Here is a 12,189-nt window from a genome sequence, read left to right as displayed (position 1 = left end):
ATCACAACTACTGACAGTATTCATGTGTCATTTGGCCCTTTTACATTAGCCGTCAGTCATTTAAACGATTGCACGAGCGCTGACGACACCGCTAAGGTCATCAGCGCTTGTGCAGAGCATTTAGACTAAAAGACTTCTCGCTGGATTGCTGGGTTCTCACTTGCTTATTGCTCAGTGCTTCACCTTCTCTGTGAAGTGCTTAGCGAGGAGCATTTACATGTAACGAGAAGCCAGCAATCTAGCAATAGTTCTTATGCTGACTGAAAGTCAATGATAAACAACTGCGAACAAATAGTGAGGGATTTTTTTCTTATTTACACTGTGCAATTATTGCTCAAATTTATTCATTTGAATGAAGTTTGATCGATAATCGTTACGTGTAATTGGGCCATTAGAGATAGCTTTACCCAGGCACTGGTGTCAAATAAGAGAGAGAGGATAACTTACACACAAAAAATGGGTGACAATCTATCAATATCATGTCATCACACTCCTGTTTACTGTGAATGAAGGCAGGCGGCTGGAACAATTCCCCGGCCCGCTCTGTACGTATAGCAGCAGCTCATGTAGGTATTGCAGACACGGCTTGCATTGTAGTGAATGCAATACCATGCCAGGCCACTACACAATATACAGAGCTGTCATCTTCCTCTTCCACACAGGGTGACAGCTCGCCTGGGGTATTGGGCTGCAGACCCCTGCCAATCTTGATGACCTGTCTTTGGGTAGGTCATCAATTTTTAAAGTGAGTTGTCCAGGACTTTAATTTTGATGGTCCATCCTCAGGATAAGTTATCAATTGATTAGCGGAGCTCAACTACTTGGGATCCCCACCAATCAACTGATATTAGGCCCACTATTAGCAGCTGTGCCTACAATACCAACCTGGGCTGCTGCAATGTGAATAGACCTTCCTGCTTCTGGCTCTTGTGCAATATTAGCGGATGCAGCAAATAGCTAATTAGCAGGGATCATGAGTAGCGAACTTACACTCATCAAGTCTCGATCACCTATCCTGAGGATATGTCTTCAACAATAATGCACCAGACAACCCCTTTAAGAGTTTGAAAATCCCTTAAAGCTAAGCACCCAACCCCACCTTGGAATTCACAAGTATTCACTTAAAGGAAAATTCCATTTTAAAACAAAAATAGAAGGTGGTTAATATGTTAAAATACAGGATATTTCACAATTGACATTGATCATTTACAAAGAAAGACTACAAGTACAATTACCATATGCTTATGGTGGGAACTACCCTATTAACATAAAATCCTGTGAGTTCTCTAGGGAAGCCTTACCATGTTCTCTCTACTGTCTGACCTATTTCTAATAACGTAGAGCACATCCTCCCCCATCAGATACAGAGCAGACTCTTCAATTCTTCAACTTTACAGCTCTATGAAAGGAGCAGGAATGTTGAACACAAGAGCAGAAAAGGCAGTAGCCATGACACCCACTACAGTTCTGTATGTCAGGCCAGGTCCATATTATATGTGTGTCCTATGTACTTCTTTTTTGTATGCTGAAAAATAGAGGCGCACGGTATACAGTTAATACACAAGTGCAAACAGCTATAAAAGAGAAGCAAGCATGTTTACTAAACATTGGTACTTTATTAAAATTGGCAAGAGGACAAAAAGTCAGCATTGACATATTGTATTAGGCCCATTTTTAAAACATACTATAACCTCACAGTTGATAGCTGAGACATTTCCTTGTGCTATAGGAGAAGCAACATTTATTGGTATGCACACAAAGAATAAGTAGGATTCTGTATTATTGTAAGCCTCCCAAGACTGTTTATAACACTTCAGTCTATATATGAGAAGGAAATTAGATACATTATCTATTTTCAATGTATATATTGTGCAAGTCCTTTAAGCTAGTTACATTACTTCAGAACTCTAATATAGGATTAAAAAACTAAATGATTCCTGTAAAATGTTTTTTTTTCTATATATGTACATGGACATTTTTTACACACAGGTTATTCTAATCTCTGATGCCTTGACTGCCAAAGAAGCAGTCAGTACAGAGAATGAATCTCCCTAACTGAGTTATTAATGTGGTGACACAGCAATGTACAAAGCAATGTATTATCAGTATAGATTTTTGATTTTACACAATTCTACAAAATCACTAAGGCTTTCTATGGACGGAATTGTTTCTGTCCATCCCCACAATTGGGCCATGTAGGGGAACATATTGAATTTCTCTCTCAACCAACTGTGAAAAGTCATATCTCTGAGTGATACACCCCATCAGACACCCTTAGCGCCAATGGTGTTGCTTTATAGATGTCTCTATTCAAGTGCTAGAAGTGAAGGCTTCTTGACATCTATGGCAAAATTTATGGATGTTCAACTAGGGGATGATCTAGTACATCCCACATTATAGGGAATATAACTTTGATAAGTTGTAGGTAACTATATTAGGCCTACAATTTTCTGGCACACAGAAATACAACTCCAATCATACTAAGAAAGTCCAATACAAATGCTGAAAGTGATCTTAAAGGGGACCCGTCAGTCCTCATGACATTTCTATTTTAGTAAATACTTGTATTCTTCATGAATTAATGCAGTAGTATTTTTTAGAACTCTATGTTGTTCTGTTATTCTCCCTAGAGAATTCTGAATTTACCACTGGGTGTCACCGATTGGCAGTGTGTCCATGCACAGTCTGATACTTAAAGAGTAGCTGCACTTTTCACAAACTTTTGACATGGCATAGAGACATGTAAAAACTTTAAATCAGTGGGGTCCTACTGCTAAAACCCCTGCTGATCACTTGTATGAGGGGGTGTAGGGCTCACCTGAGCGCCTTGCCCCTTCAGCCTTCTTCACTGCTTTACGGCTTCTCCTGGCAGCTGAAGACAGCCCCATAGAGATCTATAGAAGCTTTCTGCACACCTCTATGAGTCAATCTTCAGCTGTTGGGAGGAGTCAAAAGCAGTGAGAACGACCAAAGGGGCACAGCGCTCAGGTAAGTGCTGCAGCCCCATCATTCTAGAGATCCAAAGGGACCCCCGTTGGTCAATACTTTTTACATATCTCTCACATATCAAAAGTTTGTGAAAATGCAGTTACTCTTTAATTAATCAATCCTAACAGTGCCAGACTGTATAGGCACATGCCCCTTGACAGGGAGAATAGAAACACCCATTTTAGACACAAGCTGTAGGGAAAGGAGGAAACCAGTTAGTCCATGTCACCAACATGGAAGCCGGAAAGCCATCTTGAACGCAGCCATCTTATTTTCAAGTTCGGTTTTTCATATGGGATCATAGGTGTGAGACACATTAATCTGGTATAGAATTTCACCAGTAAAACAATGGTGTGCTTCATGTTAATGTAACTTCATTAGTTCTCATGTTAAAACAGTGATTTTAATTTTGTACAGGCAATGTAAATAATGGCATTATCTCAAGTAGAATGTGCTGAGATTGTCCTTGTTTCCAATGAACAAAGCACATGTGTCATCAACAGCACCCAAGCATGCCTCCATTACCCACAGTGCAGTTGCCAAACTTCCTGCCAAGTTTCCTTCATCCCCAATCAGCACCAAATAGGGAAAACAAGGGTGTATATAAAATTACTTTGTCATCCATTCTGCAAATTCTGTCTGATGGTTGGCTCATCCTCATTGAGGTACGGCAGCATCTGAATTTGTAGGGGTGCCATTTACAGGTAGACAAAATTTGCTGAATTGAGGTACAGCTAACCCCACATTCCTTAGAGACATGAGTGCTATATTGCACGTTCTTTCTAAATAAAGCCAGAACAATGATTACTGCTACATCCATAATGGTTTTTGGTCATCCAGCTTTATTAGCAACAGTTCCTCAGAATTTGGCAAGAAGTTTGGCTACTACAGTGGGGGTTATTGAAGGCCCGTTTCGGTGGCATTGCTTGAAATCATCTACGATAATTCTACATGGAATAATGCAATCACTCACATTGCCTACATGGAAGAAAAAGTTGAATCCAAGATGCTGGCAGTGAAGGTGGCTACTATGTTGGTGATGACCATTTTCATTTCATATGGGTGTTTCCTTTAAATTTGAGACACCCTGTATCTACTAAAACAGACGTAACAGGAGTGGTGGCAGATCCTCTCGAAATTGGATTGAGGTGGTGCTTATTTTAAGATGTCCTAGTATCCTGTCACTTCATACAAGTGACATTCAAGTGACATTGAGTATAAAAACCTTGTAAAATATACCATACATTGTAGGCTAAGATTATTTTATTATTTCCACCTATGCAGGTCATTCTAACTGAAATAATGGCCAGCACTAGCATGAACTATAAAATACAACGGTTCCCTTAATCTTAAAAGTAAATATGCAAACTTCCAAATTATAAAATGGCTGCAAAAGCTGATATGCCTTGAAAGTATGTGATATCATTTTTATTGCTTTTTTGAACCTACTAATATTCTGCAAAAAAAAACTGAGACTCTATCTACAGTATATAGTTACTGCATTCATAGAGATCACGTGATCACACTGGCCCAGCATACTACATAATGCAAAAGTGACACATCTACACTGCTCAGCAGTTGGAATTAAAGGGATGAGCTGAGAGCTTATTGTTGTGTGTGTCATATATTTCATATTATTTATATTATTGCCAAAAAAATATTTCAACTACAGTAATTAAAATGAATATGAGCGAAATCTTTGGTAAAGCCATTGTTATCTAACATATGCATGCTTAATCAAGTAACTAAAAAGTGTGCAAGTGTGTGTGTGTGTACACACTAGCTGATAATAGCTGATTAATATACTCTATGCTTCTGTAGACAACGGGGAATCAGAGAGCGTATCAAGTCAAGCTCAATGTGTTTCAAGAGCTGCTGCAGTAGAAGCATTATAAATCATCTCTACTCCACTGCCTGTGTGCATATGTGTCTGAGGACAATGAAACCACAGCAACATCTTCACTAATATGCACCTGAATGCACAGAAAACTAGTTATTCCCACACGATTACCTTCCAAAAACCACCAGAATGCATTAAAAAAAATGCCAATTAGAATTGTGATTTATCATTATACAACCTATTGTAAAAAAAAAAACAAGACACAAAAGTGGCCTAAATACAGCAGGCTCCCACTCCCCTATAGTGGCTTTGTCCATTCTAATAGGCTTTATATACAATACTGTTGATGTGAATGGAGGATATAAAGTGTACAATGGGTCACATCAGATAAGGGCACAGGCCTGATGAAATATATTACTCACAGCAAGGTTGTGTACTTAGATAATCTAGCAGCTACTCTGTAAATAAGCCCTTTAATGATTTTAATTAACTGCTGAAAGTGATGAATCGCAAAGCTAGAACATACTGAACTCATTGCGAGCAGCACAATAAACATAACACTTCTAAGCCTATTGTTGCGTTACAAAAATGCAATTAATTTCCATGAATAAAATCATAAAAAGACAATCAATCTACCCATAATGTATACTCCTGCAGCCTACGGATACATCTATTACCATTTTAATCCTCATTGTCTTGCATAATGAAGGCGGTGGAGTTAGTACATGAATAAAGTGGGGGGAAAAAGAAAAAGTTGCTGAATTCATAAATGATACAAAAGAGAAAATGAATCATTACGTAATAATTAATTATTAAGATGTGGAGAAAATTACACGTTTCTATACACCGATTACATTTTAATGTAATGGGGGATTAGATGTGTATTCCATATAATTACATACTTACTAATATTTTCGAGTATGCTTTTTAATACGTTTTTCGTCTTTTTCCTGCCACCCCCTTACAAAAATATGAAGCAATCATGTGATATTTTGTGCCTAACCTGAAAAATCTAATATTGTGCTAACAAATTCCAGCAGTAAGCAGTTAAGAAATGTTACTTTAAATGTTTCCTTCCTTTCTGATACAAGGAGACTGCTTATCTCCCACATGAGAAACAATGTTTGGAGAATACTTCAATACACCTAAAGTATGTGAAAACTAGTAATGCACAAATCTTTAGCTTTTTGCGATTGCTATGCTGTCCCGAAAGGGCCTCTGTATCTGTAATTTTCTGAAAGTTGATGCATCAGTTCCACTTCCTTTGTTTGGTTAGAGTCTTTCTTTGTAGCTTGTGAGGGATAGATATAAGTGATAAAGTAAGCTCAGCTGTATTTTCTGTGCATCTTGGAATTTATTGAAAAGGTTTCAGTCTCTGCAGAAGACATATTCGGTGTAGCTGGTCCACACTTTGTCCTCACTCTGGTCATTGCTGGCAAATGCACATGTTCCAGTGGAACTACATGCCACCATGTGAAAACCAGCTTCAGACAACTTGTCAAAAGCTTGCTCAAGAAAGTTAAACTTGAGGTAGTACCTGGAAGTGTACCTCTCTGGGGGTCTATCGGGATCTCGGCTTTCATTTAAGGTTTCACCAAAAACTTCTTTAGCCAGAGATGTTTTGCCACAAACAGTAATACGGGCAACTCTTCGGAATTTGGCATCAGCTTGTGCTTCACGGCCTATTGTATATGACCCTCGATAGCCAACTGTTATGTATCCAGATCTTCTGCCTTCAAGGGACTGGGAAGGAGTAAGTCTAGGAACTGAGGCAGGGCTGCAGGAAGAAGAAGCATTGAAACGATATGGATCTAACGTTGGGGAGGGCACCCCAGCTGCAGGAGAAGTTGAAACTGGAATAATTGCAGTGTCCAGGTCAGAATCTTGAGTGGCTGCCGGGGTGAGAAGCAAAGGTGGTTCTTCACCTCCTATAGAGCTGTCTTTACTGATACGAAGAGGACTGAGGCGTTTCACTAGTTCTGGAAGCTGAAAGTGCTCTGCTTCTCTTTGCAGGCGACTTCTTTCGGGAAAGTAATCTGGCAAAACAAGCTGCAGGTCTCGTAAATAATCCAAGATATAACGAAACAGGAAACCATCCCTATCCAGGAAAAAGCGTCCTTTACTGTCCCGAGCCAGCTCTCCTGGTTTCTGTTGGGAGAACATACGCCAGAGAAGAGAGTCTGGAACTGACACAAGAGTCGTGTGTCTAGTCACATATACCTGTCCCCCAACATTTAGTTCCACTATTTCTGGAAACACAGGATCCAAGGGTTTGCCCCCTGTGCAGATACCACCTCCACCTCCTCCATTTGGTAATCCACGTGCACTGTCCGGTAAAGCCATGAAGGCTGGAAGGAAATAAATGTCTTGGTAATTTCAGTTCCTTTCCAGAAACAAAGAGTGAATTCAAGGGAGAGAAAATGCGAACAAAACCAGGAGAACACTAAGTACTTGAAATGCTCCAGCAGCCAGCTTCACGGCTTAGTGCATTTAGTGTCCCTCTCTGCAGGTTAGGTGCAAAGATTGCAGGAAGCAGCTTAGAACATTCTGCCTTGTTTTCCTTCTCTCCTCCCTGGGTTTCTGATTGAGAGAACTGGCAGGGTCTGTGTTTTTATGTGGAATTGCACACTGGAGGCGTGGGAGAGCGGAGGGGAGGGAGAAGGAGGAAGCACAGGCACAGCTGATCACATATATACAGAAAGGGGATGTGTGCACAGGATTTGCATGCTTTGCAGATGTAACTGATGTTTGCAGTGCAGAAATCATGCACGCTATACTGCTCGGATGTTGAGCTGCAGACTGCGTGGCCAAAGGTCAAGCAATATAGGCAAGTAGAAGGCACTGCAAAACGTGTTCTAGTCATATGCAGCAAGCAACAATTATGAAAAAAATCTTTTACATAAAAATTGCACATTAATGCTAGCTTCCATGCCATCATTTTATTAGCTTCAGAATGAGGGTTTGCACAGACAAACGTGTGCTCAAATACATTCACCGCAACGGAGCATATTTGTGCATGAACAAGGGTTGTACGCAGGTCAGACCCTTCTCCTTGATTTTGTTTTAAACCTGCGGTAGACTTCTATGACAGCTTTCTGCGCGACACGAAGAATGATCTTTTCTTGTACGCAGGAAATGCGCAAGAAACATGCGCATGAGAACGAACCCATTGAAATCAATGTGTTCCCTTCATCATGTTTGCTGGTGTGAGTTTCACACGCGCGAAAACCTGCGCAAACACGTTTGTATGTGTAGGGCTTCTTCAGACGTAAGCTTTCCTCAGCGCAACATATTTTTGCGCAGTGAATGAGATTGATTTGCACTTGTGTCTGCGCATAGTTCTGTACGTTTTTCTGCACTCAGCGCCAGTTTAAACGCATGCACAATGCACCCCCGCCCTGATTCAAAACCGTATGTAGCATAATGAGGATTAGACGTGTTCTGTTTTTTAGGGAATTGTGCAGATTATTGCACATTTGAGAGAGCATTTCCACACCTCCCATGGACGTCTATGGGGGCCTTTGGTGTGTAAATATGTAGAAAGATAGATCACACAAAATGCACAAAAAAAATCTAACATCAATGGGTTCTATTCTTTGTGTATTGTGCATGCTAATTCTGTAATTTTGCGCGTAAAAACAGGCAACACCAGTGAGTTTGAATCGTGGAAACCGCGATCGTCACCGGCACGGATGACCCCTCAGCATTCCGCACACATTCAAATAGAGCATTCACATGCGATTTTCGCTATCGGAAAAAATAACTGCATGCTCTATTTTTGCGCAGATTCCACCCGGATGGCTTCCATTGAAGATCGCACCGTATGTTGACATGAATTAATCTTTGACCCGATCAAGTCCCGATCTTTATTGGCGTATTTTAAGCCATTCACATTGGATACTGCTGCATCAATGTATAAAAACACACTGGAGTTATGGCAAGCAATGACCGTGATAAAATATAAGGCCGAAAAAAATCGAGTAGCTCCTAATTTTTTTTGTGCAAAGATTTTTTTTGCTGAAAAAACTTGTTCGTTTGAATTAAGCCATTGCAGCTCTAAGGGCAAAAACAAACGGTCACATGTGCAACAGCGGGAAACGGCAGGAAGATAGGTCTCTTTCTTTCACATAGTTAGTACTACATAAGGGGAAGATAGGACAAGTCCTATCTTTTCTCACCATTAGGGCGCCCACCCACTGGCGATTTTTTTTCCTTTGCGTTTTTTCTCAAGAGCAATTAGTATTGAATGTGTTCCTGTCCACTGGCGGGTTTTTTTTCGGTCCGTTGCAATTTTTAACATAGGAACTGTCAGTTGCATATGTGTTCTTATTTTTCTCTTAATGCACCCATGAATGTCAATGGAAATTAACGGAAAAGGCGCGAAAAAGCCGCGACAAACGCGCGGAAAACGCGCCAAAAACGTGCGGAAAACACTGCATTTTTCACGCACGAAAATCGCAAACGCCAGTGGGTGGGCGCCCTTAGGGTGACTACCCACTACAGTTTTTTTACACTGCGAAATTCGCAGTAAATTGCGATTTTGCGCGATCACGATTTTAACATTACAAGTCCCATAGACCCCTGCAGAAAAAAAAACCGCTGCGAATTTCGCAGTGAAAAAAAACTGTTGTGGGTAGTCACTAGAGATGAGCGAGCACCAAAATGCTCGGGTGCTCGTTACTCGAGACAAAATTTTCGCGATGCTCGAGGGTTCGTTTCGAGTAACGAACCCCATTGAAGTCAATGGGCAACCCGAGCATTTTTGTATATCGCCGATGCTCGCTAAGGTTTTAATTTGTGAAAATCTGGGCAATTCAAGAAAGTGATGGGAACGAAACAGCAACAGATAGGGCAGGCGAGGGGCTACATGTTGGGCTGCATCTCAAGTCCCCAGTTCCCACTATTAAGCCACAATAGCGGCAAGAGTGGGCCCCCCCCCTCCCAACAATTTTAACTTCTGAAAAACCCTCATTAGCAAGGCATACCTTAGCTAAGCACCACACTACCTCCAACAAAGCACAATCACTGCCTGCATGACACTCCGCTGCCACTTCTCCTGGGTTACATGCTGCCCAACCCCCCCGCACGACCCAGTGTCCACAGCGCACACCAAAGTGTCCCTGCGCAGCCTTCAGCTGCCCTCATGCCACACGCTGGCCTCATAGCCACACCACCCTCATGTGTATTTATAAGTGCGTCTGCCATGAGGAGGAACTGCAGGCACACACTGCAGAGGGTTGGCACGGCCAGGCAGCGACCCTCTTTAAAAGGGGCGGGGCGACAGCCCATAATGCTGTACAGAAGCAATGAGAAATCCAATACTGTGCCACCTCCATCAGGAGCTGCAAACGTGGGCATAGCAATGGGGAACCCATGTGCCACACACTATTCATTCTGTCAAGGTGTCTGCATGCCCCAGTCAGACCGGGGTTTTTTATAAATAGTCACAAGCAGGTACAACTCCGCAATGGGAATTCCGTGTGCACCCACAGCATGGGTGGCTCACTGGAACCCACGGGCTGTACATAAATGTATCCCATTGCAGTGCCCAGCACAGCTGAGGTAACGTCAGGCTTAATGCAGGTGGGCTTCGGCCCACACTGCATGCCCCAGTCAGACTGGGGTTCTTTAGAAGTGGACACATGGAGTTACAACTCCGTGTGGACCGACAGCATGGGTGGGTCCCAGGAAGCCACCGGCGGTACATAAATATATCCCATTGCATTGCCCATCACAGCTGAGGTAACGTCTGATTAAATGCAGGTGGTCTTCGGCCCACACTGCATGCCCCAGTCTGACCGGGGTTTTTAATACATAGACACTGGCAGGTACAAATCCCTAATGTGAAGTCCCTGTGGACCCACAGCATGGGTGGCTCCCTGGAACCCACCGGCGGTACATAAATATATCCCATTGCAGTGCCCATCACAGCTGAGGTAACGTCAGCTTTAATGCAGGTGGGCTAAAAATTACTAGGATTACAATGTAGGCGAGGGCCCAAAAAAATTGGTGTACCAACAGTACAAATGTACTTCAGAAAAATTGCCCATGCCCAACCAAGAGGGCAGGTGAAACCCATTAATCGCTTTGGTTAATGTGGCTTAATTTGTAACTAGGCCTGTAGGCAGCCCAGTTAAAATAAAAATTGGTTCAGGTGCAAGTTTCAACGCTTTATTGAATTGAGAATTGAAACGTATAAACATTGTTTACAAACGTTATATGACTGAGCCTTGTGGGCCTAAGAAAAATTGCCCGTTCAGCGTGATTACGTGAGGTTTCAGGAGGAGGAGCAGGAGGAGGAGGATGAATATAATACACAGATTGATGAAGCTAAAAGGTCCCTGTTTTTTATGGTGATAGAGAACGATGCTTCCATCCGCGGGTGCAGCCTACGTATAGTTTAGGTATCGCTGCTGTCCGCTGGTGGAGAAGAGAACTCTGGGGAAATCCAGGCTTTGTTCATCTTTATGATTGTAAGCCTGTTGGCACTGTCAGTTTATCCGTGATGATTCCCCCAGCCGCACTAAACACCCTCTCTGACAAGACGCAAGCCGCAGGACAAGCAAGCACCTCCAGGGCATACAGCGCGAGTTCGGGCCACGTGTCCAGCTTCGACACCCAGTAGTTGTAGGGGGCAGAGGCGTCATGGATGACGGTCGTGCGATCGGCTACGTACTCCCTCACCATCCTTTTACAGTGCTCCCGCCGACTCAGCCTTGACTGGGGAGCGGTGACACAGTCTTGCTGGGGAGCCATAAAACTGTCAAAGGCCTTGGATAGTGTTCCCCTGCCTGTGCTGTACATGCTGCCTGATCTCCGCGCCTCCCCTGCTACCTGGCCCTCGGAACTGCGCCTTCTGCCACTAGCGCTGTCGGATGGGAATTTTACCATCAGTTTGTCTACCAGGGTCCTGTGGTATAGCCTCACTCTTGAACCACTTTCCTCTTCGGGTATGAGAGTGGAAAGGTTCTCCTTATACCGTGGGTCGAGCAGTGTGTACACCCAGTAATCCGTAGGGGCCAGAATGCGTGTAACGCGAGGGTCATGAGAAAGGCATCCTACCATGAAGTCAGCCATGTGTGCCAGGGTACCTGTACGCAACACATGGCTGTCCTCACTTGGAAGATCACTTTCAGGATCCTCCTCCTCCTCCTCCTCCTCCTCAGGCCATACACACTGAAAGGATGACAGGCAAGCAGCATGGGTACCCTCAGCAGTGGGCCAAACTGTCTCTTCCCCCTCCTCCACATGCTCCTCCCCCTCCTCCTCCTCCTCCTCAACGCACTGAGATATAGACATGAGGGTGCTCTGACTATCCAGCGACATACTGTCTTCCCCCGCCTCCGTTTCCGAGCGCAAAG

General features: G+C 43.0%; 1 protein-coding gene across 1 annotated transcript; it reads right to left on the bottom strand.

Annotated features, from left to right (window-relative positions):
• Positions 1 to 1,596: 1,596 nt before the first annotated feature.
• KCTD12 (potassium channel tetramerization domain containing 12) lies at positions 1,597 to 7,405 on the bottom strand. Its single transcript, XM_066580930.1, has one exon. The coding sequence runs from the start codon at positions 7,169 to 7,171 to the stop codon at positions 6,197 to 6,199; it is 975 nt and encodes a 324-aa protein (XP_066437027.1). The 5' UTR covers positions 7,172 to 7,405; the 3' UTR covers positions 1,597 to 6,196.
• Between the last annotated feature and the right edge of the window lie 4,784 nt (positions 7,406 to 12,189).

The sequence above is a fragment of the Eleutherodactylus coqui genome, chromosome 1 (assembly GCF_035609145.1).
Source record: "Eleutherodactylus coqui strain aEleCoq1 chromosome 1, aEleCoq1.hap1, whole genome shotgun sequence".
NCBI lineage: Eukaryota > Metazoa > Chordata > Amphibia > Anura > Eleutherodactylidae > Eleutherodactylus > Eleutherodactylus coqui.
The sequence above is the reverse complement of the archived record's forward strand: the minus strand, read 5'-3'. Positions and strand labels throughout refer to the sequence as shown.